The sequence below is a fragment of the Anolis sagrei genome, chromosome 5 (genome assembly GCF_037176765.1).
Source record: "Anolis sagrei isolate rAnoSag1 chromosome 5, rAnoSag1.mat, whole genome shotgun sequence".
Lineage (NCBI taxonomy): Eukaryota > Metazoa > Chordata > Lepidosauria > Squamata > Dactyloidae > Anolis > Anolis sagrei.
In genome coordinates, this window is record NC_090025.1 from 163,797,632 (window position 1) to 163,824,963 (window position 27,332).

The following is a 27,332-nucleotide window of genomic DNA, read 5'->3' on the forward strand; positions in this document are numbered from 1 at the left end:
AAAGTAAAAGCTTTTATGCCTGCTACTCAGCCATGGAGCTCAGTAAGTGACATGAGACATCCTACCTGATAACAAATTCAGCTGATCCTTTAGATATATCCACTAATCAAGCCCACTAGTTACTTCTTTAAGCTGGAAAATAGAGCTGTGTGTGCCATATTCTCTGAAACCGGTCAGGTGTGGTTGAGGATATTGTCCAAAATGGCATGCTAACAAACTCCTGAATTTAGAATGGGGGAAGAGTTGCCATCTTGTTTTTTCATTACAAGCAGCAAAATGTCTTGCTATAGCTCAGCTTATGGAAAATGACTGTTGTGAAGATAAAATCTAACAGAAGCCACTGTGAGTGCCATCGGCAGCAGGCCAAATAGCTGTAGTTATATCATATTTAATTCTTCATTCGATGGTTTTGTGGGAGTGAAAGTGGAGGCACCCTTTGATCAGGGACCAAAAGTGATGTGCGTTGCATCTGTGTTACTCAAACCACAAAATGCTAGTGAGTGGGATGTTCTTTATATGGTGTAGTATACTACTTTGAAACAGAATAAATTAGTTCTGTTGTGATTGGAGACTTTCCTACACATTCAGTTGAGCGTGATCCTAGACATCTGCCTCATGAAATGAAGAGATGAGGTAACAACGATCTCAATGCCTGCATTATATTTGGTGAAGCATGATTATTAAATGTTGATGGTCCCAAATTTAGGTGCTCCATTTCAACATTTTCATATGATTGAGATCCATTGAAAAAAAATAGACATCATGCCATTTCTCTCAACGAATCTGTCTCCTCTTCCCTCTATATGTAGGTGGACCATTGATGGTGTATATGTGTAGGGAGAGAATGAATGTGTTCGGCATGATGAGGGATATAGTAAGGTTCCATAAAAGTCTGATATGTGAGAATATATTTGATGAGACTTGTAGCATTGGCCAATATGCTGCTATCAATTTGGAGTTTGATCTCTTCTTGTTAACCTTGTCACCACCTACTTTTCCTATGTCAACAATGTTAAATTCATCAGCAACCTCTATTTCTGCCTCTTTTCTGCTGAGGACATCTACATGAAGGGAATCCTTGATCACAAATCAACCTTATTCCACCCTCCTGTATTGATAAAGATGACTGGAACATAACTGGGAAATTTGTTGGGATTTGAGGATATTTTTTCCCCTGAAACAATCTCGAACACCTGCTTCAAACTTCAGACCCTTTATTTTTCATAGAATTTGGCCATCAGGTTTTGTCTTGCTGACTTCTAGGATTCAAAGATGATGCTACGCCACATGCCTTCTCTATTCCAAAGGAAATATAAAGCCACTCTTTGTGTTTGCCTCATTTTGGTTGTCCTGATTCACATGGTGATAGATTTAGCACTCTCCACCGATCATAATTCCTGTGGATGTACGCCAAAAGTAGCAGATTCCCCAGGTCTTCCTGCACTTAATTCCATACTATCGGTCCAAAATAAGCTGAACCTGAGGATTCTCCAAGACTTCAGTGGAAGTAACAGCTCCTTGGAAAAAGAATATCGCTTGAAACAAGGTTTACTAGAAACAGGTGGCAGGAATACCACCCCTCTCTACACTCACAGCCACCATGAGCAAGAAGTTAATGAAAAACCAACATGGACAGGCCAATCCAAACTGGCTGCCCTTTTCAAGCATCCTCTCTATAATGTCCCAACCCGAAAGATCACAAAGAAAGACAAGCTGTTTCCTACCAAGCCCAAGATGAAGTTCTTCATGAAAAGCAGTGAAAGTGATGAACGGTGAGAGCATTTCTCTTTCTTCCAGGAACGTGACACACTGCATAGCTCATTGGATGAGCACACATTGGTTTCAGGCAATGTGGCACACTCCAGATATATTTCACAACAACTTCCATCACCTCAGCTAGTATGGCCACTGCCTGGCTGGAGATGATGGGTTAGGGAAGGGTGTTACAGACGCTCTTCAGGTATGGCTCGCTCTGCAATCATACCCAGGTCATGTATCATTCTATGCATAGTTCGTTCATGTGATTTTAAATGTGCCGGAGCTTCAAGGGATTGTAAAGATTAGAGGCTGAGGTTCTGTTCTTCCAAAAAATGAATTTTAGACTTAAGGGCTTGGATACATTGGGCTTTCTATTTCTTGCATGTGCTTCCTAGTGTCATTCTAGGTCTTTATTTTAGATTTAAGAGAATGGCATCTGATTGAAATGACACTGTATTGTATTGGTAGATGAGGTAATCTTTGTAGGGTTAGAGAAAGATATTCATCAAATAATGTGTGGCTCCTGTTATTGCAGTTTTTCAACCTGGGGGTCGGGATCCCTGGGGGGGGGGGAGTTGCAAGGGGGTGGCCAAAAACCATCAGAAAACACAGTCTTTTCTGGTCATGGGGGTTCTGTCTGGGAAGTTTGGCCCAATTCTATCGTTGGTATGGTTTAGAATGTTCTTTGATTGTAGGTGAACTATAAATCTCAGCAACTACAACTCCCAAATGTCAAGGTCTATTTTCCCCAAACTCCATTAGTGTTCACATTTGGGCATATTGAGTATTCAAGCCAAGTTTGGTCCAGATCCATCATTGTTTGAATCCACAGTCCTCTCTGGATGTAGGTGAACTACAGCACCAAAACTCAAAATCAACGCCCACTAAACCTATCCAGTATTTTCTGTTAGTCATGGGAGTTCTGTGTTCAGTTACATCATTGGTGGAGTTCAGAATGCTCATTGACTGTAGTGAACTATAAATCCCAGCAACTGCAACTCCAAAATGACAAAATCAATCCCTACCAACCCCACCAGTATTCAAATTTGGGCGTATTGGGTATTTGTGTCAAATTTGGTCCAGTTAATGAAAATACATCCTGCATATCAGATATTTACATTACAATTCATAACAGTAGCACAATTACTGTTATTAAGTAGCAACAAAAATAATTTTATGATTGGGGGGGGGGGGGCACCGCAACATGAGGAACTGTATTAAGAGGTTGTGGCATTAGGAAGGTTGAGAACCACTATGTTGTAGGAAGAAAATCTGACAGAAGTATGTGCCTAACTGTAAAGCCAGAGAAAACAACTATGGATACTTCAAAGGAGATGCCTTCTATGTTGATACTTCTAAGGATATAACTTCTAAAGGAAAATTATTTCATGAAAACAGGAACTCTCGTGAGGTTTGAAAGAAAGGACATATTTTCTAGAGGGGAAAAATATTCAGTCGAAAAAAGCAAACCTAGCCTGTACGTAGCCTCATGTTTGGTCCCCAGTGATCTCCAAATACTCTTCCTTCAGTGAACTTCTTTTGAGCTGATTGAATTAAACTGAATTAAATGAGGAATTGGGAACTTGCAGCCCTCAGGCCTTTTGTTGTCATGCTGTGCTCAAGTGTTTTTATTTCCAGGTGGGGAGAAGATGGCTCCCTTCTTCCCAAGGAGTGGAAGGAAAAGTGCTGATGCTGTCAGACCAGCACTTCCAAAAAGTCTTCCTGCACTCCTGGTGCTGAGTTTGTAACAGCTGCTGACTCCCTCCTGTTTCGTGGTAGCCATATTCTGGCTATAGAGCTGTCATAATTGAGTTGATTGTTGGTATATATGATAAACATACCATATGCTTTTGTTTTTGTGTTTTGTGGGGGTACTGTGTACTGCAGGATCAGCAGTGGGAAGACAGGTGCAAGTCTTCCAAAACACGATCCCAACCCTCCGTGGCTCCGGTTTTACGCTGGCATCAATCGCTATGAGCTATATGCCCGCCATGACCCCACTCGTCAGGCCTTGATGGAGGATTTGGCCACACAAAAAATTATCCACACAGGTATACTTTTGCGCACTATTAATACAGGGCTCCTGATACAGGATTGTGGAACGACATGCTGGAAGAGCTCCAACATATAAATGTGCTGTCAGAATTTAAAACACGTGTGACAACCTATTTTTCGGCAGGCCTATCCAGCTAGTTTTAGTCATGAATTTTAAACTCGCATCTTGTGTCCACTATATTTTAATCATTGTTCGATGTATTTTAATATATGCATTTTGTAAAAATATGTTTTAATGTGTGAATTTTATATAATGACTAGCTTTGAGACCCGGCGTTGCCTGGGTTATTAGAAGTCAATTTTTTTATTTTGCAAAATGCATAAGGTTGTGGGTGTCCTGTAACTCGCATCATGCCAGATAAACCCCCTGAAGCTCCATCAATACTTAAAAGTTTGTCATGTCGGGCAAGTTTGCTCCATGGGGTACATTATGCTCTCCAGCTGCAGGATGAATTACAGTTCCCATCATGGTGGGTTAGTCCTATCAAATCCCTCCAGTATGTTCAGTTGGTCATGGGGGCTCTGTGTGCCAAGTTAGATCCAGGTCCATCATCAGTGGGGTTCAGAGTGCTCGTTGATTGCAGGTGAACTATAAATCCCAGTATCTACAACTAACAAATGTCAAGGTCAAATTCCACCACAAATCCTCCAGTAACCAAATTTTGGCATATTGGATATGCGTGCCAAATTTGGTGCAGATCCATTGTTGTTTGTGTTGACAGTGCTCTCTGGGTGTAGGTGAACTATATTTCCTATAAATCAAGGTGAATTTCCCCTAAAGCCTTCTGGCATTTTTTGTTTGTCATGGAGTTCTGTGTGCTAAGTTGCACCCAGAGCCATTCTTCATAGGATCCAGAGTGCTCTTTGATTACAGGTGAACTATAAATTCCAGTAGCTACAATGGCTATAAATCAAGGTGAATTCCCCGCAAAGCCCTTCAATATTTTATATTGGTCATGGGGATTCTGTGTGCCAAATGTTGTCTAGGTCCATTGTCAGTGGGGGTCACAGTGCTCTGACTTATTATTATTATTTACAGTATTTATATACCGCCTTTCTCACCTCTGGGGGGACTCAAGACAGTTGCAGGGTGAACTCCAACTTCCAACATGTGGAGTCAATCCCCCAAACTCCTCCAGTATGTTTAGTTGCTGATCAGTTCTGCTCTGTTTGTTGTACAGACAGAGTTCAAAAGAGTAGAAGGGGTTAAGGGAGAGGCAGTGGGTGGGGTCATGCAAATTCCACACCAGTGGAGAGAGTCAGAAACACTGAGATGTCTGTGATGGAGGTGGATAAGAAAGGAAATGATGATGATGATGATGATGATGATGATTATTATTATTATTATGCATGCAACCATTCACGTTTATATACCCATGCACACACACACACACACACACATGCATATATATGTGTGTATGTTTTCACATGCACACACATACCATAGATTCTTGCATTGACTCATCTTTTCCCTCTCTCCATTTACGTCTCTGCTCTCCCTCCAGTCTTCTCTTTCAAGATTTAACACTTGGGCATCTTGACAGGGGAATTGTGGAAGTGGCTATTTCCTGAAAAAACATGTTATAGAGCTAAGCAATGAGGGCTTTATCTGTCTTCTTGCTTGCTTTTACTAAATGCCAACCTGGACTTCCTTATGTGCCTTCCTGATTCTTGTCCATGTCATTTTAGTCCAGAAGCCTGGCGGGACCCAGTTAAAGCTCATCATGACCTTCCCCAATCACGGGCAAGCCCTCTTCAAACCCATGAAGTGAGTACTGCACTTTTGATGACCCTGCATCCGCCGCCTTGATGATCTTCGAGCCTTTTCATGCCTTGCAATGATCTTTGATGGATTCCATCTGGGGAACAGATAATGTTTGGAACATAGTATTTGGGGCTTAAGTAATATCCAGCCTGTCTCCATGTAGCAAACTGATTAAGTGAGCCTGTCATTCTGAACCATTTCTACCACTGATAAGGTGTGAGGCTTAAGTGTCAGGTTGTGTTTGCACAGAACTTGGTATGGGAAGAAAAGCTCCTTAATTTTAAGCATACAGGTGGAGTATCTCTTATCCAAAATGTGCAGTGTTTTGCATTTTTGAAATTATTCTTTGCATTTTTAATATACACCTAATATACATAATCCAAAGATGATTTTATACACAGTATTTTTATAGTTTTCTGCATGAACTTTACTTACTTAGGGGATCCCTTGTAGCCTGAGGATGATGGCCATCCAAATGTAGTGGCTTGGTGGTGGGTCCATAGGTGCCTGTGGAGACCTATTCTTGATCTACATGTTCTTCCGCAGTGAGGACATCGATGTCCAAGTGGAAGGCTTCCTCTTGGCATGTTTCTCCCTTTCTCACTCCATTCATGTATTTTCAAATTCCACAGCACTGCTGGTCACAGCTGACCTCCAGCTAGAGCACTCAAGGACCAGGGCTTCCCTGTTCTCGGTGTCTATGCCACAGGTTTTAAGATTCGGTTTTATCTGAGGCATTGTTTGGTAAAAGAGTGCGAGTTCGCACATTTTGGGCACTGTGTGGATGTGCCCTTAGACTCAAAAGTGTCAGAAGATTCCTTTATTCCCTTCCCAGAGCTGTTTATGCAAACAAGTTGCCTTAGCCATTTATTTGGGATTTCTGTAGAATTGCTCTGGAATTCGATGACACATTTTGAAGATTTCAACACTTTTTCAACAATAATTTAACATAGATGGGGAAAATAAGGACTACTGCAGTATTGTTCTGTAGATCAGTTTTAGATCCCGGAATAAATGGTGATCACAGCCTTCCATGACTGGAAAAAGGCGACCTCTGGTGGTGCAATAATAAAACTTGCCCTGAGCAATTACGCTATGTAGCACAATTTTTGTTCCAGGGTTATAAATGTTATTTCTTAATTGGTTTGATCATAAACACATGGCGAAAGTTTGTTAAACTTTGATTTTGCAGGACATCCTGCAGCACATTTTGCTATAGTTTTTTAATGAATATCTCATAGAGTCTCAACCAATTCAACATAGTTTGTGGCAACCACAAAAATGAAGTTTCTGAAGTAGAACTACTACTTCCAAATGTCAAGGTCTATTTTCCCCAAACTCCACCAGTGTTCACATTTGGGCATATTGAGGATTCCTGGCAAATTTGGTTCAGATACATCATTGTTTGAATCCACAGAGCTCTCAGGATGTAGGTGAACTACAACTCCCAAACTCTAGGTCAAGGCCCACCAATCCTTCCAGGATTTTCTGTTGGTCATGGGAGTTCTGTGTGCCAAGTCTGGTTTAATTCCATCATTGGTGGAGTTCAGAATGCTCTTTGATTTTAGATTAACTATAAATCCCAGCAACTACAACTCCCAAATGACAAAATCAATCCTCCAACCCCACCAGAATTTAAATTTGGGTGTATGGGGTATTTGTACCAAATTTGGTTCAGTGAATGAAAATACATCCTGCATATCAGATATTAACATTCAGATTCATAACTATAGCAAAACTACAGTTATGAAGTAGCAAAGAAAATAATTTTATGGTTGGGGGTCAACATGAGGAATTGTATTAAGGGGTCGTGGCATTAGGAAGGTTGAGAAACACTAATCTATATCTACTCTTTGTAGGAGATGACATAGATGCAAAATGTGGTGACACTTAAAATCGTAAAATCATAGAGTTGGAAGAGACCTCATGGGCCATCCAGTCCAATCCCCTGCCAAGAAGCAGGAAAATTGCATTCAAAGCACCCCCGAGAGATGGCCATCCAACCTCTGCTTAAAAGCCTCCAAAGGAGGAGACTCCACCACATTCTAGGGCAGAGAGTTCCACCGCTCAACAGCTCTCACAGTCAGGAAGTTCTTCCTTATGTTCAGGTTGAATCTCCATTCCTGTTGTTTGAAGCCATTGTTCCGTGTCCTGATCTCCAGGGCAGCAGAAAGCAAGCTTGCTCCCTCCTCCCTATGACTTCCCCTCATATATTTATACATGGCCATCATGTCTCCTCTCATCCTCCTCTTCTTCAGGCTAAACATGCCCCGCTCTTTAAGACTTCTCTGTCACGTGGTTCTTTCTGCAAGAAACAAGTCCAACCTTGCCTTCTAAGGGAAAGGAACAGTTTGGGTACCAGAGTACAAGAAGCGGGGTGAGGCAAAGGATTAATGTCATGAATTTGCATAACTTCCAATGAAAATAATTAGGAGTAAATTGCACCCTTAGAATAATTTACATAATGTGTTAATTAGATGTCTGGACTTGAGGAAATGGAGTATGGCAACCCTAAAAGCAGATGGGACCAATGAGCTAACACAATATAAATCTTACATTCTTGCCACAGAAAATACTAAAAAAAATGCCCACTTGCTTCAAAGTAGAATGTGGGCTAACTATGCTTTCAGATATATGAATGAATGAAGAAATAAATAACTTCCTATGCCCCACATTTCTCTGACCCATTTCCAGGCAGACTCGAGATCAGGAGACACCAGCAGACTTCTTTTACTTCTCAGATTTTGAGCGACACAATGCAGAAATATCTGCCTTTCACCTGGACAGGTGAGTACAGTACAGGCCCGTAAGTCAGAATAAGGTTTTCAGAAACTAACAGCATAGTTTAGAGCAGGCATGGGCAAACTTTGGCCCTCCAGGTGTTTTGGACTTCAACCGGCTGTTAGGAATTGTGGGAGGTGAAGTCCAAAACACCTAGGCGGCCAAAGTTTGCCCATGCCTTGTTTAGAGAGTAGTCATAGCTTAACTACTCCCTAAATGGGCATCTTCTGGATGCATGTTTTACATTCAGAAGATGTCCAGTTCTGTATCTGGTGTTTTCTTGTAGTTCAGCCTTTGATTGTGCCTCCACCTGATCTCTCTGGGGTTTCTGGGCCTGTTAGTCAGCCTGTTGACACAGGGACACAGGGAATTCTGGGTCTGCAAGTCTGCAGGAAAGTCAGCAGGAGCAGTTAGAGATTTTAGAGACTGGAAATTAGCAGTCTCTGTCTGAAGGCTACATTCCAACAGAAGAGAATGGTAGTGAAAGTCCAGATGGTTAGACTAATGAGCAATTAGATAGAAGATTTATGATTCGTCGACATAGAGTTTCACATTAAAAAGTCTGAAGGTCAGGTCGCTTGTTAGCAAGGAAGTCTGTATCAGTTTCCCAAGGGAAAAGGCATGCTTTTCTCTCTGTATTAGCTAGGCTAACTGAATCTTTAGTCAGTGGAAGCAACGTTGGAGATTGAGGATAGAACTTCTGTCAAGTCAAGGGATTTTCTGGTGCCATGTTCATGTTTTCCTGTTTGTTCCTGTTTCATGTTTCCAAGTGTCGAGGATTGTTCTGAATTTTATATTTTGGATTTATTTTGCTCTTGTATTCGTCGTTTTTGGATGCTACTCATGTACTTTGATTTTTGTGGATTGTCTCTGAGTTTTAGACTTTGGTTTCTGATACTATTTTGCTGAATTGCTTTTTATATATTCTTCAATAAACTGCTTGCTATTTTATCTTGGACTGGTGTGAGTGTTAAGTGCAGAGGTGCTTCCCAGCCTTGGAGTACAACATGTTTGAATTTACAGAAGATTGCTAGAAAGCAAAGTAGGGAAGGACCTCAAAAATGGACTCCAGCCAAGAGCAAGCAATATCAGGGTGCAAATGCCAGTGATCAGGTTCTCAACAAGGTAGCCTCAGAGGAGAGCACTGGAATGAGCCAGTCTGAGTAATATTAGCAGAGGTTCAAGTGCATAACCTGCAACTCTCCAGGTATTTTATGAGAGACACTCCAATTACCCTTGAACATGGAGCTAGTGGAAATTAGAGCCTAATGGCAGGTCATCGGTCCCCACCTCTGTTCTAGTTTGTCAATTCCAAGTTGGAGTTAGGAGTGGCTAGTCCGTCCTCCTTTGCAAAGTTTCTCTTCTGCATCTGGAAGCTGAAGCATGTAGAAGACACTGTTTCGTCAAAGAGGCTCACAGCTGGCCCTGTTATTTGGCAGGATGAGACAGCTGCCTCAAGGAGCAAATCTGCAGTCATAAACAAATAGCAAATTGTTATTATGTAAGCTATTGTAATAATGTTATAATGTAATGTGAAATGCGATGTGGCAATGTTGTTGTAGTAATTTTTAACAATATTGCGGAAGAGGAATTTTGTGAAATTTTCTGCAGCGTATATCCTCATGGTTATTTTGTCTTTAGACGATGTGCCATCATTTAAGTAGCTAGCAAGTGCCATTTGCTGCCCATTCTTGGTTTTAACAAATTAGAACTTTGAAATAATGAGTTAGAAACACCATAATTATCCATAATAAGTTATTCTTTTTGGTAATGAAGTTGTGATGCAAGTATTAATCAAAAGTTTAAAATGCCATTATTTCCATCCAGCTGTGTGCTCTGATGTTTTCTTTAAAAATGAGTGTTTATATGGGATTTCTTTTTCTGTGTCTGAGATTATTGTCTGTTCAGGAACGACAAACAGAATTTGTTTTAGTTTCCTGCCTGCTTTTTTATCCTTGTGGAGGATCCTAGATTTCCGAAGAATTCCCCCAGTTTCTGGCCGTTTGGTGAATATAACCAAGGAAATTCGTGACATCACAACTGACAAGAAACTATTTAAAACTTTTTACATCTCTCCAGGTGAGGCTTTGTCTTTCTTTCTTTCTTTCTTTCTTTCTTTCTTTCTTTCTTTCTTTCTTTCTTTCCTTAGTTTTATGTATTTCAATAACTGAAAAATATGGTCCCATGGACTTGTTTGGCCCCCAAAAATGTGTCTTCAAGTTGCCTGTCGACTTCTGGGGACCCCATGGATTTCATCGGGCTTTTCTTATAGGCAAGGAGTAATCAGAGGTGGTTTGCCAGTTCCTTCCTCTACCCACAATACATAGCTTTTCTTGGAGGGAACACAGAAGCTTGAAGGACTGGGCTGGCAGATAACATTGTCCACCTGCTGATTATGGCACTATGGCACTTCAGTCCTTTAAGCCATGGCAGCACTAAATCATTCATCTGCTTCCACAAGAAAGATGGTAGTGCTCTCATATTGGTTGATTGGTATTATGCTTCTCTGATTTTTTTCCCCACTCTTTTTGGTCTGGGTCAACTCAAGCTGGCAATGTCTGCTTCTTTGGTGAATGTTCCTATTATTGTTCCACGGAGCATGCTTTGTGTGGGAAGCCTGACCAGCTGGAGGGCTCTATGGCAGCCCTTTTGCCTGACAAAGAAGTGGCTGACCGACGCTCATGGAGAAGTCCCTGGAGGAGGTCTTACTCCAAGAACAAAAAAGCTGAGTAAGTATGCTTTTCTCTCTGTATTAATGTGGTCAATGCAGTTTCTTCTGGATAGAGGAGGTCAAAAGAGTATTCCAGATGGAAGGGATCAAGTGAGAAGGTTGGCAAGACAGGGCTATCAGAGAGTGATGAAGCTAGGGCCTACCCATAGATATTAAGGAGTTTGGATGGACCACGAATGGTATTTTTTAGTTTAACATCCTTATCACAAAGGCCAGATGAAGCATCCTTCTTCACCTGACTTCATGGACGAAAGATGGGGCCAGAAGGGCAAATCCATCACCCAGGCACAGCTCTCTCTTGGTGATGCTCCTCCCATCACACATGGAAAGTATCACCCTTCTGGGAAGGAAGCCTCCCGTGTTATGAGGGATTCGTCTGACAGATGGTCCTATTGATAATGTTATGGATATATGTTGATCTCTTATCTGACAGGCATCATCTCAAGAATTTAGAGCTGGTTTTGATGTATGCTACTAAGTCATGTTGCCTCACAGCCCACCTGAAAAACTTTTTGCACACAATTGTATTATACTGCCAGGAAGATATTCCACTAGAATGAATTAAGTAAAATCTTGAGGATTTTACTTGCTCCATTTCTAAAAGCTCTCCTTTCAGCCTTGGGAAGCTGCATATAAACAATCTCAAGAGAAGTAGAGCTTAGGCTGTTGTTTTATTATTTTTAAGTATGTTTGGTAAGCATCATCTTAATAGCATATCTATATATCAGGTTGGAAGGAGGAGGTGACCTTGAAGAGCTACATAAGGGAATAAAATTACATAAAATGACATGTATTTCCTTAAATGTGACAACTTATTTAACTGACTTTTCTAAGGTGGGAGCTGGATGAAAATTACTGCACTGGAGTACGAGAGACACCACCCTACGACAAAACGTCTCGTCTTCTCGACCTCATTGACATGACTGTGCTTGACTTCCTTATGGGTGAGCATGTCTATTCCTTCTTGCAAAATGCACTGTGTTTGGAGAAGGGAGCACAACAGTGTGACAGAACACATGTTTTTCATGCAGATTGTTTTGGAAAATGGAAATTTCCATAACCTTTTGGCGATTTTATGATGTTTGGACAGGCATGATCTTGTTAGAAGTCATAACTTTTTTGAAAAATTATACCATAACCTTTTGGGAAAATGGCATTCATGCAAGCCAATTAGGTTTCTCAGCTCTTAAACCGATGTACCTAGGTATGTCTTTGAACTGTTAGGGACAAAGGTATGCCAATGCCCATATATACCGTATATATTCGAGTATAAGGCGACCTGAATATAAGCCGAAGCACCTAATTTTACCACAAAAACCTGAGAAAGCATATTGACTCGAGTATAAGCCGAGGGTGGGAAATGCAACTGCTACTGGTAAATTTCAAAATAAAATGGATACCAATAAAATTACATTAATTGAGGCATCAGGAGGTAAAATGTTTTTGAATATTTACATAAAACTGTAATTTGAGATAAGACTGCCCAACTCTGATTCTAAAATGGAGTCTGAGTCCTGAACAAGCCCAGACCTGATCACATGGTCTGCAGCCCCTCCCACAACAAAGAGTAAAAAACACATCTATACAATGCAGTAAGCGATCTGAAATCTATACATAACAAATAACTAATGGAGGCTTGAGAAGGTTACTATTTCCAACAGACTGAATTCTGCAAATCTCCAATTAAAAGAATAAGTGAAAAGTCAGTGGAGAAGGCCTCCACTTGAAACACTACTGAACCACCATCATTCAGACCAGAATACTTTGGGCCAGACAGATATGTGGGAACACATGCAGTGCTAGGCCAGACAAAAGGTCTATCTCCTCCAGTCTTTTGTTCATACTGGTCTATGGGAAGCTTGCCAGCAGAACATGAGCCACCCCACCATGTTTCTCAACATTATTATTGTTGTTCTGATCCTTCAAGTTGCTTTTGACTCAAGGTGAAACTAAGGCAAAGCTATCAAGAGGCTTTCTTGGCAAAAAAAATATTCAGAAGGGGGTTGCCATTGCCTTCCCAGTGGGTTTCCATGTCTGAATGTGGATTTGACTCCTGGTCTCCAACACTTAGACCACTATGATATCCTTTCATTCCCCAACATCTTCCTATGGCACTAGAGGTGATATTAGCCATAGCCATTTTGGCTCTATTCCGTAGGAACTTATCTAATCCTTTCTTATAATTCAAATGTTTGGTAGTTACTTAAGTTTCTGACTGCTATTACCCTATCCTTTGCCGATCCATGTACCTAAGCTTATCCCACCGCAAAAAATACTTGCTGAGTACTTTTTGTTCTTTGTTGTTCTTACATTATAACAAAAGGTTCCTGAGAAGCAAATCATTTCCCCAGTGGGCCCTTTCTAGCTGAGTAGTGTGTTAATATCACTGATTAAGACACATCACAGCTAGGCAAATGGTGTTTTATTTCCCATTTTCTTTTGTTCTCACTTTCCTGTCAGTATGTCCTTACTTTCTAGTGTCTCTCAGCCCAAGGGACTCTATTTCTGCACTTTCCTCAGTCCATTTTTTTCACGCCTCCAGTGAAACATATCATTTCCTGTGAAAATATGTCACAATAAACCACTTACAGGCATGAATCATAAGTAAACTTTGGGGAGTAAGCAGAAAGAAAATTTCTTGATCTTCCCTCTGCCAACTAAAAAGGGCTTTCGTAGGGTCAAGGGCACCTCCTAAACAGCTGAAGCAAGTGCACAAAAGAGGCCTTGATGGGAAGTAGATATTTTTTTTTGGCCAAACTTTCCTATTTAATACAAAATTATGAAGTATATCAATGTTCTGTTTTTAAATTAAGTAAATATGGTAATCTGTGAACATTATCTTTTTCTAAATGTGCATTTGTAAAACTGCTTTTGCGAGTATATTTCTTCAGTAATTATTCCAAGTCTTTGTTATTTTTTGCTAGTAGTATAGTGCCATCTGCATATCTTACATTGCTGGTGTTTCTGCCTCCAGTTTTAATACCTCCTTCCTCCAAGTCTATTCCTTTATATATGATGTGTTAAATATACAAATTAAAGTAACAGGGTGATAAAATGCAGACTTGCCAGAACACTTTACCAATTGGAAACCATCTCATTTCTCCATATTTTGTCCTGCTGGAAATTACAATCTTCTTAAAACCTCCACTAGTAATTTATTTATCTATTATCCTGTTGCTTACTTATTGTATATATGTTCTGATATGCAGCTTTCTTTCCTTGCTCTATGTTTTTCCTGAGAACTTGTGGGAGGGGCTGCAGATCATGTGATCCGCTCTGAGATGAGCATAGAGCACAGACTTCTTTAGGCTCTGGGACTGCTCAAATCGCAGACTTGCAAAGACTTGCTGCTGTGTATTGTAAGAGAGATGTTCTGACCGGATGGCACAGAAACTACCTCAAACATATCTGCAACTGACTAATAAGTTGTGCACCTGTGTATGCTGAACTCATGAAGGTCATGAGTAAACCAAATATGTCATTTTTTCCAAAGTCAAGTTTATTTTGTCTTTTAAGTGCATAATATAAAACAAGTTGTTTTATGGAAGAGTAAGTATATATTTTGGGCAATGAAAAACACTTCTGAAGAACTGCTATTTTTATCCATTGGCATATTCTCTTGTTTCTTAACAGATCAGAAACAACAGTTCATTCAGTCTAACAACTGAAGCCAATTGCCTTGAATCATTACATTTGGTTGTATGCCATTTGAAAAGATTTAACTCAAACAGGTTTTTGGCTCTTCTGTAAAAGGTTATGATCTCTAAAAGGTCATGCTTTTCTAAAATGTCCCGATACACTGTCTTCCTGAAAATAAGACATCCCCTGAAAATAAGATCTAGAAAAGGTTTTGCTGAATTGCTAAATATAAGGCCTCCGCTGAAAGTAAGACCTAGCAAAGTTTTTGTTTGCTCCCCCTGGTGGCCAGAAGCTGCAATTCCATCCCTGCAGTGCAAGTGGTCCAGGAGATCCTTACAGTCTCCAGACGGTGTGTGGGAGCCAGGTATTTTACAGCCCTTATTTTTTGTGGCCTTGTGTGTGAATCAGGCAACCAGTGTGACCAGAAAACTACTGTACTGTATATGATAAATGTTCTTTTCTTTTCTTTTTTCTTTCTTTCTTTCTTTCTTTCTTTTTTTTTTTTTTTGTTCAACAATAAATGTGAATTCTTCTTCATGGAAAAATAAGACATCCCTTGAAAATAAGACCTAGCACATCTTTGGGAGCAAAAAACTAATATAAGACTGTCTTATTTTCGGGGAAACAGGGTAGTAGTTGTTGGGGTTCAGCCTGAGTTTGAACTTGAACCTGATTCTCTGTTTGATCCTCCTGATGCTAATGAAAATATATTTACTGATGCTAATGGAAATGTACCTTTTGATGCTAATGCTCCTGAAATTAGTGAGGAAGAAACTGCTGTAGGTTTGGAAAATGCCAATGTTCCTGAAATTAGTGAGGAAGGAACTTCTGTAGATTTGGAAAATGAAAGTACCAGTGTTCATGAGAATGTTTCAGAGGGAAGCCTTGACCTTTCCCTCCCTTCTGCACCTGTTAACTGTAATGACAACAGAAGGGGCCAAATTTGGCAAGATAGAAGTAAATCACTCAGCTTGCGAAGATCTTCCCGAATTAAAGAATTACAAACATTGGCTTCAAAGAAGAGGGGCGGTTCACGGAACCAATTCTTTGGCTTTAATTGCCTTCCGCCGGGCTGACTTTCTCAGTTCAGGCATCGGTTCAGAATTGATGAAGACCTTGGCAGTTCTCCCGGTTCCCTGGCATAGTTTTGAAAGATTTCTAGGATATCAAGTACGGTTAGTGAATTACTAAACAGGTTCCAGTATTTTACAGTGTGGCTTTGGGTTTTGTTCTTGTGCATTTAAATTGGTTTGCTGATTTTGCTGTGGCTTTTGACTTGCATTTTTCCTTTATTTTGTAACCATTTTTCTTCAATAAAAAGGATTGTTTTTCACAGTCAAGTGTGGTGGATAGTTATCTTAGGGCCTCGTTCCCTGCTCTGGATTGCAACAGTAGTCTCTTGTCCTGAGTACAGATTACACATCATGACAGTATACTATTCATGGTGCACTCTATTATCCAATGTATATTTGCAATATGATCCCTTGTGCCTCTTCCTATCCTAAACCCAATTTGGACATCTGGTATTTCTCATTCAGTATAAGATAAAACTCTTTGTTGCACAGTTTTGAGCACCACTTTGCTTGCATGGGAGATTAATGCTCTGGCCCTGTGGTGACTCCAAAGCTAGGTGTCCTGTTTCTTGGGGATTGGCATGTACATTGTTTCCAATCTGTAGGCCACTGTTTTCATTTCTATATTTGTTGACAGATTTTAGCTAGCGACTCTATTGGAAATGCCATATGTTCCTAGTGATTTATTTCCCTAGATGTTAACAGAAAAGTTATTTTCACAGATGTTAAGAAGTGATCCATGAAATGTATTTGACCATTCTGCCTGTTTACAATAAATAGAGGCAGAGAGGTCAAACGCAATTCATGCACCATATGTTTACACCCGTGAAAGCAACCTCTCTATTAACATTAACTACTAGAGTGCATTAGAGGGCACATTTATGATCATGGAAATAATGTCACAATTATAAATAACTATTTAACATTAGGTTACAAATCTGTGATAGCAATATAGAATGCCAGCAAATGTTCATTTCTGTTGGAAATAGCAGCCTTCTTCAAGTCTCCACTAGTAATTTGATGGTGTATAATTCAGATTGCTTACTTTATTGTATATGTGTGTGTTGATAGTTTCCCTTAACTCTTCTGTTGTGAGAGGAGCTGCAGACCATATGATCAGATCTGAGACTGTTCAGGACTCAGACTCCATTTAGAAACAGTATGCTCTACAGAAGTCAGTTGAAATAGAATGCTTTAGAGACTCTATTAGACTCTCAGACCAGAGAGATGCTTTAGACTTTGGTTTGTTGATTATAAGAAAGATGCCCTGTGTTATCTGCACAGAGAAACTACTTCAAATCCTATCTGTAACTGAATTGATATGCCATATACCAGTATTCTGAATTCATGAAGTCTGTGAGTAAACCAACTATGTTATTTTAACAAAAACTTTGTTTTTGGTCTCTTGAGAGCATGATTTAAAAGCAATATATTTTAAGGGAGAGAAGATGTTTGTGGGCAACTGAAAACACACTTCCAAAACTTTGCTATATTTATTTATTTATTTGTGTGCATTGGCACATCTTGGTCCCTAACAGTTCAGAGAGATGTCTAGGTATATCGGTCTAACAGCTGAGAAACCTACTTGCCTTGCATGATTGCTGGTGGATATTTACTACTAAGGAGAAGGTTGACTCAAGTGAGTTTTTTAACTCTTCTCATGGAGATTCCTGGTTTTCCCAAATGGCTATGAATAGCCATTTTCCAAAAGGTTATGGAGATTTCAATTTTTCAAAAAGTTCTTAGTCTTAAAAAAAAATCCCCAGTTTGTGTAGCAGCATATCTCTTTCTCAGAAAAAAAAATCTCTCCAGAGAATTGGATGAATCCATCTGTGAATTATATTTTCTTAACATTAAAACCCACAAATCCAGAGTGGGAGAAAGAACTCTTGTCTGTTGGAGGCAAGTGTGAATGTATTCAGTGCTAATCAAGGTGGCCAATTGTGAATGTTGCAAATGACCACTTTGATAGCATTTAATGGCCTTCCTTCGGGCAGCAACCAGCTAGGCTTTGAAGCTACAAGGCCAATAAATGCTATTCAAGGTGGCAGACAAGAGTTCTTTCTCCCACCCTGGACATTCCACAGATATATAAATCCAATTTCCCTAGTTTCCAACAGACCTCACAACCTCTGAGGACGCCTGCCATACATGTGGGCGAAACGTCAGGAGAGAATGCTTCTGGAACATGGCATTCACAGCAACACACATACATATATAAACAGACAGACAACTGCTTCTCTATTTCAAATCTCCTTCCCCAAGCTGCTTTTCCTAAACCAATAATCAAGGTCTTATGTCAACCTGTAGTTAAGCCTCTAAGGCCCCTTCTACACTACCATATAAAATCCAGATTATCTGTTTTGAACTGGATTTTATGGCAGTGTAGAAGGGGCCTAAGGCTGCAATCCTATATTCTGTTGAAATCAGTGGGACTTCTAAGGAGACATATATAGGGTCGCATTGCAAAAGTAATATTACGTCACGCTAATGTTTTTGTTCTAGTTTCTTGCTGAATTCCTTTAATCATTAAAATGTGCTACTTTAATCTTTTCTTCCCCTTGGGGTTCATTACTAACCCAAGTCACTGTTGGATAAATATGGGTTAGAACTCGAACGCATTAATTACAGGTATTAATAATGCACTAAGATCTCACAGCAACCCTATATTGCATGTTATAACGGAGGTATGACTCACTCCTGCTTGCCTTCTCTGCTCCGGGATAAAATATATGGATTGGGTTTCATCGTTTCCCATAATACAAATAATACCTCCCTGACTTTGTTTTTAAAGTTGCTTCTCAGTAGAAAGTTTGAGAATAATTAAATGGAGAGACTTACACTGACTCTTATTAAAAGAGTCAACTCCACACACGCACACACAGCATTCCCTGAATTGTGATGTATAAGGACATCTTACAGTGCACTCTAGTGGACACATGGCATTGTAACTAATTTTTGGGGGGTTGTTTAGGTTTTTCAGGCTATATGGCCATGCATTCTCTCTAGAAGCATTCTCTCCTGACGTTTCACCTGCATCTATGGCAGGCATCCTCAGAGGTTGTGATGTTTCCCCTGCTATAGATGCAGGTGAAATGTCAGATGGACAGGGTTGGTTTGGTGAAATGTCAGGGTTGGTGAAATGTCAGGAGAGAATGCTTCTAAAATATGGCCATACAGCTCAAAAAACCTACAACAACCCAGTGATTCTGGCCATGAAAGCCTTCAACAACAACATATATATATATATATATATATATATATATACACACACACACACATACATACACACACACACACACACATACATACATACACACACACACACACACACACAAACACACACGGGCTTTGCTGTGCTGGTTGACAAAGAAAATTCCCACATTGCAAGAAGTAGATTTATTAATATGTTTATCAGTCCAAATTTCAGATAAATTATCAGTCCAAATTTCAACATTATCTGCTTTGAACTGGATTATCTGAGTCTATACTGCCATGGGTTCAAAGTAGATAATCTGGATTTTATATGGCAATGTAGAAGGAGCCTCAGAGATTTAATACAACTCTGGCCTTAAAGGATTCCTCTAAGCAGATCCGTGTAAGGATCCTACGAGCAGATATGCTGAGACATGGTTTAAAGATCTGAGAATAAGTCTAATATCTGCTTCATTAACACTTCCATCCATCATCAGCACAGAAATGAAACAAAATGTCTGGCGATTCCTCAGTCAGTGGGAGCAACTTGAAAGCTAATAGATGAACCCAAAGTAATTATGAAATATTAAACTGAGCGTAAGTAATTGCAATGGGAGAAAGGGTGTAAATAACTGGCACTGATCACAAATGGAGGCAGGGAAGGAAAAATCTGTGCAGTTTGTGCAATTTGTTAAGCTGTGGCCAAAAAGCAAATTGCTCTTTTTAGATTCCAAATAGAAGAGAATATTGTGAACAGCCCAGGTTTACAATAAATGGCTGGCTGGCTGGCACAGGGATGTTTTTAAAGGTGAAGGAAGAGAGAAGATAAAAGCATCACAATAACAATGTTAGCATTGCAGATGGAAAATAGCTACTTTAGAACTGAGTTCTTACAACTCCCTCTATGCCAGAGTTTCTCAACCTGGGGGTCGTGAGAGGGGTGTCAGAGGGGTCACCAAAGACCATTAGAAAACACAGTGTTTCCTATTGGTCATGGCGGTTCTGTGTGGGAAGTTTGGCCCAATTCTCTCATTGGTGGGGTTCAGAATGCACTTTGATTATAGTTCAATGATAAATCCCAGCAATGACAACTCCCAAATGTCAAGGTCTATTTTCCCAAACTCCACCAGTGTTCACATTTGGGCATATTGAGCATTTGTGCCAAGTTTGGTCCAGATCTATCATTGTTTGAGCCCACAGTGCTCTCTCTGTATGTAGGTGAACTACAACTCTAAAACTCAAGGTCAGTGCCCACCAATCCCTTCCAGTTTTTTCTGTTGATCATAGGAGTTCTGTGTGCCAATTCTATCATTGGTGGAGTTCAGAATTGTTTGTAGGTGAACTATAAATCCCAGCAACTACAACCCCCAAATGGGAAGGTCTGTTTCCCCCCAAACTCCACCAGTGTTCACATTTGGGCATATCGGGTATTTGTGCCAAATTTGGTCCAGTGAATGAAAATGCATCCTGCATATCAGATATTTACATTATGATTCATAACAGTAGCAAAATTACAATTATGAAGTAGCAACAAAAATAATTTTATGATTGGGGGTCACCACAACATGAGGAACTGTATTAAGGGGTTGCGGCATTAGGAAGGCTGAGAACCACTGCTCTTTGCTAAGAATGATTATTTACTACTCTTAGAACAATTTTGGAAATCTGTTCCATTGCTCATTGCACTGTTCTTTACTTTCTGTTCCTTTTATGATGGAGAAGCCCCTTGGTGTTGGAAAGACACCAGCATAAACATTGAAAGGAGTACTGAAGGTGATTCTATAAATGTTTAAAACATTCTCTTGCAAAATCTTCTATTTTCATCCTCTCCTGTCATTCCTCTCTCCATCTACAGGAAACATGGATCGCCACCATTACGAGACCTTTCAAAAGTTTGGTAACAATACGTTTTTTCTTCATCTGGACAACGGTCGAGGGTGAGAGAGCCAACTTGGATGTTGATGGGCATGAAAGAGACTATATACAGGCAGTCCCTGAGTTACAGGCGACTCATAGTTAAGAATGGGGTGAGACAACAGGAAGTGAGAGTAATCTGCCCCTCGGAAGGGAAATCCATTCCCGAAAGAGTCCTCATGGGGGAAGGGTGTCTCCACTGAAGCTTGATCACCAATCTTTGTTTCCACAACAAACCCAATTTTTCAAAATTCAATTATCACAAGGATAGAAAGTGCGGTGAAATCTTCTGAACAGAGGCACCGACAGCAAAACAAACACCACGAGGGATTAACCCTTCCCTATGCTATTCAAAGCTAATATCTATATATTCTTGGCTGAAGTGACACTTCAAAAATCTATCTGTCCTGACTTACAACTTGTCCTTATTCAACTTAAGGACAAGTTTACAGAGCCTATCTTGTTTGTAGCTTGGGGAATGTCTGTATAGGAAGCATTTGTTATATATTGATCAGTATCTTGGAAGGAAGGTGAAGAATATAATGTATTTTTTTCTGTGTCAGGAGTGGCTTGAGAAACTGCAAGTCGCTTCTGGTGTGAGAGAATTGGCCATCTGCAAGGATGTTGCCCAGGAATGAAGGAGAACTAGAGAATACACAACTGTGTTTCATACCTTTCTCTATCTCCACACTAATATCTGTCAAAAGATTTAATTTCTGCTAGGAAAACCTATTGTGCAATAGGATAAATAGAGAGAAAATATGCAAACATGCGTAACTCACATAATTATTCCAGTCACAATATTCAGACTTTTAAATTTCCAAAACAGATCCTGGACTATATATAATTCTGGATGCATATGTTAATTACATATACAGGTGTGAGTCTAATTTATGCCTGGATATGTATTTTCATGGACAATGCTGAGTGAGAGCAATTTGTCATTTCCTTTGCACAATAGACACACTCCCTCAAGAATCACTTTCTTCCTGTGGGGACTCCAACTTTGGCTGGATGTACACTGCCACATAATGAAGTTTGAATCCACATAGTCAGTGCAGATTCATAAAATGCAGTTAGACTGCATTATATAGGTCTATACTAATGATATAAAACAGTTTCAAAATAGTTTACATAGCAGTGTCGATCTAGCTAAGGCAGCTAAATAGTGGCCAGTAATGAATGGAGGGACATCTTGCTTGTCCCAATAGTTCGGTGCTTCCCAATATGTGGTCCGTGGAACACCAGTGGTCTGCAAGAACTAAAATATGGCCAGCGGCCGCACCTTTACTACATAATTGCTTATTAAATATGGTTTTCTGTGGGTGAGCAGATGGTGACTTCTGGATGGCATATGTTATGTATCAGAAACTAGAGCTGATATGGTCTACCCAATGCAATTTTCTGAATTAGCACCCCAAATAACCAAATCAAATCTAATGTTTCCCAAAAACAGGTTCGTAACCGTTTTGGTATTAATGTTGGAGAGTGGTCCCTGGTCAAAGTGGCTCCTAGTCAAGTGGTCCCTTGTAAAATAAAAAGATTGGGAACAATTTCGATAGTTAAACACAGAAGAATAAAGGCACCCTCTGGGATCTTGGAAGGGCCTTCTGGAGACACCAAGAATGCTCTGGCTTGGTGCATCTGATAGTGGCAAAGATAGGCAAAGAGCAGACGGTGGGCAACATGCAGACCTCAATCTCACTTTTGTGGTTACTGAAGCATCCCACCAGTCCCCGAAGCCTCCTCTCCTAATTATTTTTCAACAATTAAGTTAGATTTTAGGGCAATATTTTCCCCTAGGTCAGGGATCCTCAAACTAAGGCCCGAGGGCCGGATATGACCCTCCAAGGTAATTTACCTGGTCCTTGCTCAGGGTCAACCTAAGTCTGAAACTACTTGAAAGCACACAACAACAACAATCCTATCTCATCAGCTAAACCAGGCCCACACTTCCCATTGAAATACTAATAAGTTTATAGTTGTTAAAATTATTCTTAATTTTAATTATTGTATTGTTTTAAGTGTTTTTTTGCACTACAAATAAGATACGTGAATCTACACTGCCAGATAATCCAGTTCTGGATTTTATTTAGCTGTGTAGAAGGGGCCTAAATGACTATGGAGGGGAGCAGCACAGGAGGAAAGTGGGAGCAAAGATGCAGCTGGCCAGGAGACATTCGCCTTAGTGATATGTTAGCAGTGACTCAGTGGGTTAAAGCGCTGAGCTGCTGAACTAGCTGACTGAAAGGTCGCAGGTTCGAATGCGGGGAGTGGTGTGAGCTCCCACTGTTAGCACCAGCTTCTGCCAACCTAGCAGTTCAAAAACATGCAAATGAGAGTAGATCAATAGGTACTGCTATGGCGGGAAGGTAATAGTGCTCCATGAAATCATGCTGGCCACATGACTTTGGAGGCGTCTACAGACAACGCTGGCTCTTCAGCTTAGAAATGGAGATGAGCACCAACCCCCAGAGTCAGGCACAACTGGACTTAATGTCAGGGGAAAACTTTTACCTTTACCTTTACCTACCCCCAGTTAAATGACATGTCTGACTTCCTTCCTTCCTTAGGTTTGGAAGACACTCTCATGATGAAATGTCCATCCTGACTCCTCTCCGGCAGTGCTGCATGTAAGGACTTTTTCCAGCTTTATCCTTGCTCTCTCATGGTTTCTGTGCGAGTAGGAAGAACAAGCAGAATGCAATTTTAAAAGCTTAACAGTGTTGGACTCAGAAAACCTGCTCAAGATCAGATTTCTCATATGACAACTCCACTGCACTCACAATAATTATGTGAGGGCACTGGTTCAAGCATTGGACCAGGACTCTGGAGAACAGAGTTGAAATCCCCATTAGGCTGGGAAAACCCACTGGGTGACTTCTAACAAATTGTACTCTGTGTTGTCAAAAGCTTTCATGGCTGGAATCACTGGGTTGCTGTGAGTTTTCCGGGCTGTATGGCCATGTTCCAGAAGCATTCTCTCCTGATGTTTCACCCACATCTATGGCAGGCATCCTCAGAGGTTGTGAAGTGGGGATGATGAGTGTTGTAGTCCAGCATATATGGAGGGGGCCATATCAGGGGAAATCTTACCCAATATCATACAGACTGAAAATGTTGCACCTCGTACACCTTTGTTTGCCTTCTTAAGCGGGATTTTTCTACATTATGATAGAATCTGGCAAAGTTACTTTTTGGGACTACAAATCTCACAATCCCCTAATCAGTATGGCCAAGGGTCATGTTTGCTGGAAGATTCTGGGAGCTATTGTCTAAATAAGACACTTGACATGGCTCTATTGTAGCCATTAGGTGGGATTAGACATCCGGCAGACTGCTAGACTGAGTGACCCTTTGCTCCCTTCCAGCCCTAAAGTGCCACGAACTGGCTTTCTTCCTACTATCTGAAGCGTGCAGCCCAGTGTTCTTGCTGACACTCTGAAATAAAGTGCAATTGAGCATGCAGGCTCATTCCTACCAGAAGCCAATTGAAATGCCCATGCTCTGGATATAGAGGAAAACTGCCCAGCTTCTGCCACCAGCACCCTCCCAACCACAGTTCTAGGGAAATGTATGAATTGTGGTTAAAATAGGGATTCTTTCTATGCAGGGCATCATATGACTAGAACAGTCACAACAATAGATTATGCATTTCCCCAAAGTTTAGTAGTAAAGGTGAAAGAAAGTACTAGGTTGCTATGAGTTTTCCAAGCTATATGGCCATGTTCCAGAAGCATTTTCTCCTGATATTTTCCCCTCATCTATGGCAGGCATCCTCAGAGGTTGTGACATCTGTTGGAAATTAGACAAGTGGGGTTTATATATCTGTGGAATGTCTAGGGTGGGATAATTGAATCTTGCAAATGGCCACCTTGATTATAATTGAATGGCCTTGCAGCTTCTAAGCCTGGCTGCTTCCTGCCTGGGGGAATCCTTTGTTGGGAGGTGTTAGCTGGACCTGATTGTATCCTGTCTGGAATTCCTATTTTTTTTAAGTGTTCTTCTTTATTTACTGTCCTGATTTTAGAGTTTTTAGAATTCATTTTTAGAGATTTTAGAATCTTCCCAACAATGGATTCCCCCACTCAGGAAGCAGCCAGGCTTTGAAGTGCAAGGCCATTCAATGCTAATCAAGGTTGCCAATTGCAACATTCACACTTGCCTCCAGCAGACAAGAGTCCTTTCTCCCACCCTGGACATTCCACAGATGCCCACTTGCCTAGTTTCCAGCAGACCCCTCAACCTCTGAGATGCCTATCATAGATGTGGGCGAAATGTCAGGTGTTAATGCTTCTGCATTATGGCCATATAGCCAAAGAAAACTCACAGCAACCCAGTGATTCTGATCACAAAAGCCTTTGACAACAATAAAGAAAGTATTGTTTCTTTGATGAGCACTGCCTCCAGAGCCGGAAATGAAAGAGGAAGCCTTTGCCTTTGTCTGTGCATTGCATTGTGTCGCTTTGAGTCCCCTCAGGGTGAGAAAAGTGGTATGCAAATACTGTAAATAAATAAATAAATATTTCATTGTAAGAAGACAGTGGATGTTTTCCTGTCTCTGTTTGTATGCTGTAATCCACTCTGAGTCCCCTTGGAGAGATGGGCGGAATATAAATTGCTGTTGTTGTTGTTGTTTGTAAGAATTCTTTTTCTGCCACCCTCATCACTATCAAGATTCTTCTCAGGTCTATGGTCTCCCCAGTAACTATACTGCGATGCTTCTATTAATTTTCCCCCTCTTGATTTGTTTTTGTGACTTCTTTCAGTATTAAAAAATCAACTTTCCTGCGACTGCAACTGCTTGCTATGGAGCCGTATCGACTGAGCGACGTTATGCGTGAATCGTTAGCCCTGGATCGCTTGACTCCAGTTTTGTCAGAACCTCACTTGGAGGCACTGGACCGGCGGCTCCAGAAAGTACTAGCCATGGTGCGGGGCTGTATGGAAAAAGGAAGACACGAAGAAACAGTAGTGATCAATGATCTAAAAGACCTCCAAGTGCCAAAAATTGGGAGCTGAAGCAGAATGAAAATGCCTTGGCATACATCCCTTTGAAGCCTCAAACCTCAATAGCCCCTCTATGACTTAAGATACTGATTGGAGCTGTGTGAACCAAAGGGGGTTCAGGAGCCACCCTATATTAAGCAAGCTTATAATAATTTGGGATGGGTAGGAGGGTTCTGCTTTGTGTGCAGAATCAATGATGGAAATATTATAAAAGTAACCTATGGAAATACAGAAGCAAATCTTGAACTGAATGTATTATTTAAGCTCCTGGATTGCACAGACAGCCTCAGGCCCTTTCCTTTTCCCCCTCAGCCGCTTAAGCTGTGTATTCTGTTACCAACTAAAATGGCCCTGCATGTGACTGCCCATTAACAGAGATTGAAAAGTTCCTTTTTTAGGCTATTGGAATGCATTAGCCAGCATGACAATCAATCATGTTAGCTAGGGTATTCTACTAGTTACAGTCCATGAAAGTCAGATTTCTGAGTTATTTTCCCATCAATTAATCTATGTGCCTTCGAGTGTAGACAAATAGTTCTTAATGTGGATTATAACTGCATCATTGCCAGTAAAGGAAACCACCTGGGGACCCTAATGGACAACACTTTTACTTTTATGGGAGAAAGGAAAAATATAACTTTTTAAAAGGAGTGAATTATGAAATATTTAGATTTTCTTTTTATGTCAGGAGAGACTTGCGAAACTGCAAGTCTCTTCTGGTGTGAGAGAATTGGCTGTCTGCAAGGGCATTGCCCGGGGAACACCCAGATGTTTTACTATTCTGTAGGGGGGCTTCTCTCATGTCCCCACATGAAAAGCTGGAGCTGACAGACAGGAGCTCACCCTGTTTCCCGGATTCGAACTGCCGACCTTTTGATCAGCAGTCCTGCTGGCACCCATTGTGCCACCAGTAGTTCCAAAGATTTTGATAAAGTCTGGACTAGTGGAGTAAGTAACCAAGAGTGTATTGTTTAGTACATATGTCAGAGAGCTAGTGTTACAATTTTGAATACTGATCCCTGCCAATTTATCTGCTGTTTCTCACAATGTTTCATCCAAATAAAGACTGAAGCTCTCTAATGAGTGAAAGTAGCCTTGACAACATTATGGGAAACAATGAACCAGTCTGCTGTTGCATATTCAATCTGTAATCTGAATTTTTCTCAAAAGATTGCATTGTGTTTACTAAATATGCTTCAGCGTTTATGCAGCCCTTCCATTTCAGCAATTTCACAGAGCAGCATGTTTTATCTCTATTCTGTAAAAGGGGACTGATTTTGCGTACATATAAAATATAAGCAGCATTAGATATAAGCATATCTTGGTTTATATATTAAGGTAGAGGTTTCCCTTGACATTAAGTGTAGTCATGTCCAACTCTGAGGGGTGTTGCTCATCTCCATTTCTAAGC

General features: G+C 40.5%; 1 protein-coding gene across 1 annotated transcript; it reads left to right on the forward strand.

Moving 5' to 3' along the window:
* The first annotated feature begins 1,016 nt into the window (after window positions 1–1,016).
* On the forward strand, window positions 1,017–27,013 carry LOC132775948 (extracellular serine/threonine protein kinase FAM20C-like). Its single transcript, XM_060777060.2, has 10 exons — window positions 1,017–1,772; window positions 3,646–3,809; window positions 5,503–5,581; window positions 8,273–8,365; window positions 10,323–10,438; window positions 10,908–11,088; window positions 11,925–12,034; window positions 20,853–20,934; window positions 23,485–23,544; window positions 25,681–27,013. Exons 1-10 carry the CDS (start codon window positions 1,273–1,275, stop codon window positions 25,931–25,933), a joined length of 1,638 nt encoding a protein of 545 aa, XP_060633043.2. The 5' UTR covers window positions 1,017–1,272; the 3' UTR covers window positions 25,934–27,013.
* Window positions 27,014–27,332: the final 319 nt, after the last annotated feature.

Bases quoted from the DNA above. Each gene is read 5' to 3' on its own strand.
- LOC132775948 (XM_060777060.2), top strand. From the start codon at position 1,273: ATGATGCTACGCCACATGCCTTCTCTATTCCAAAGGAAATATAAAGCC. The intron at 1,773-3,645 runs GTGAGAGCATTT...TGTGTACTGCAG, and splicing joins AGCAGTGAAAGTGATGAACG to GATCAGCAGTGGGAAGACAG. The intron at 8,366-10,322 runs GTGAGTACAGTA...ATCCTTGTGGAG, and splicing joins TCTGCCTTTCACCTGGACAG to GATCCTAGATTTCCGAAGAA.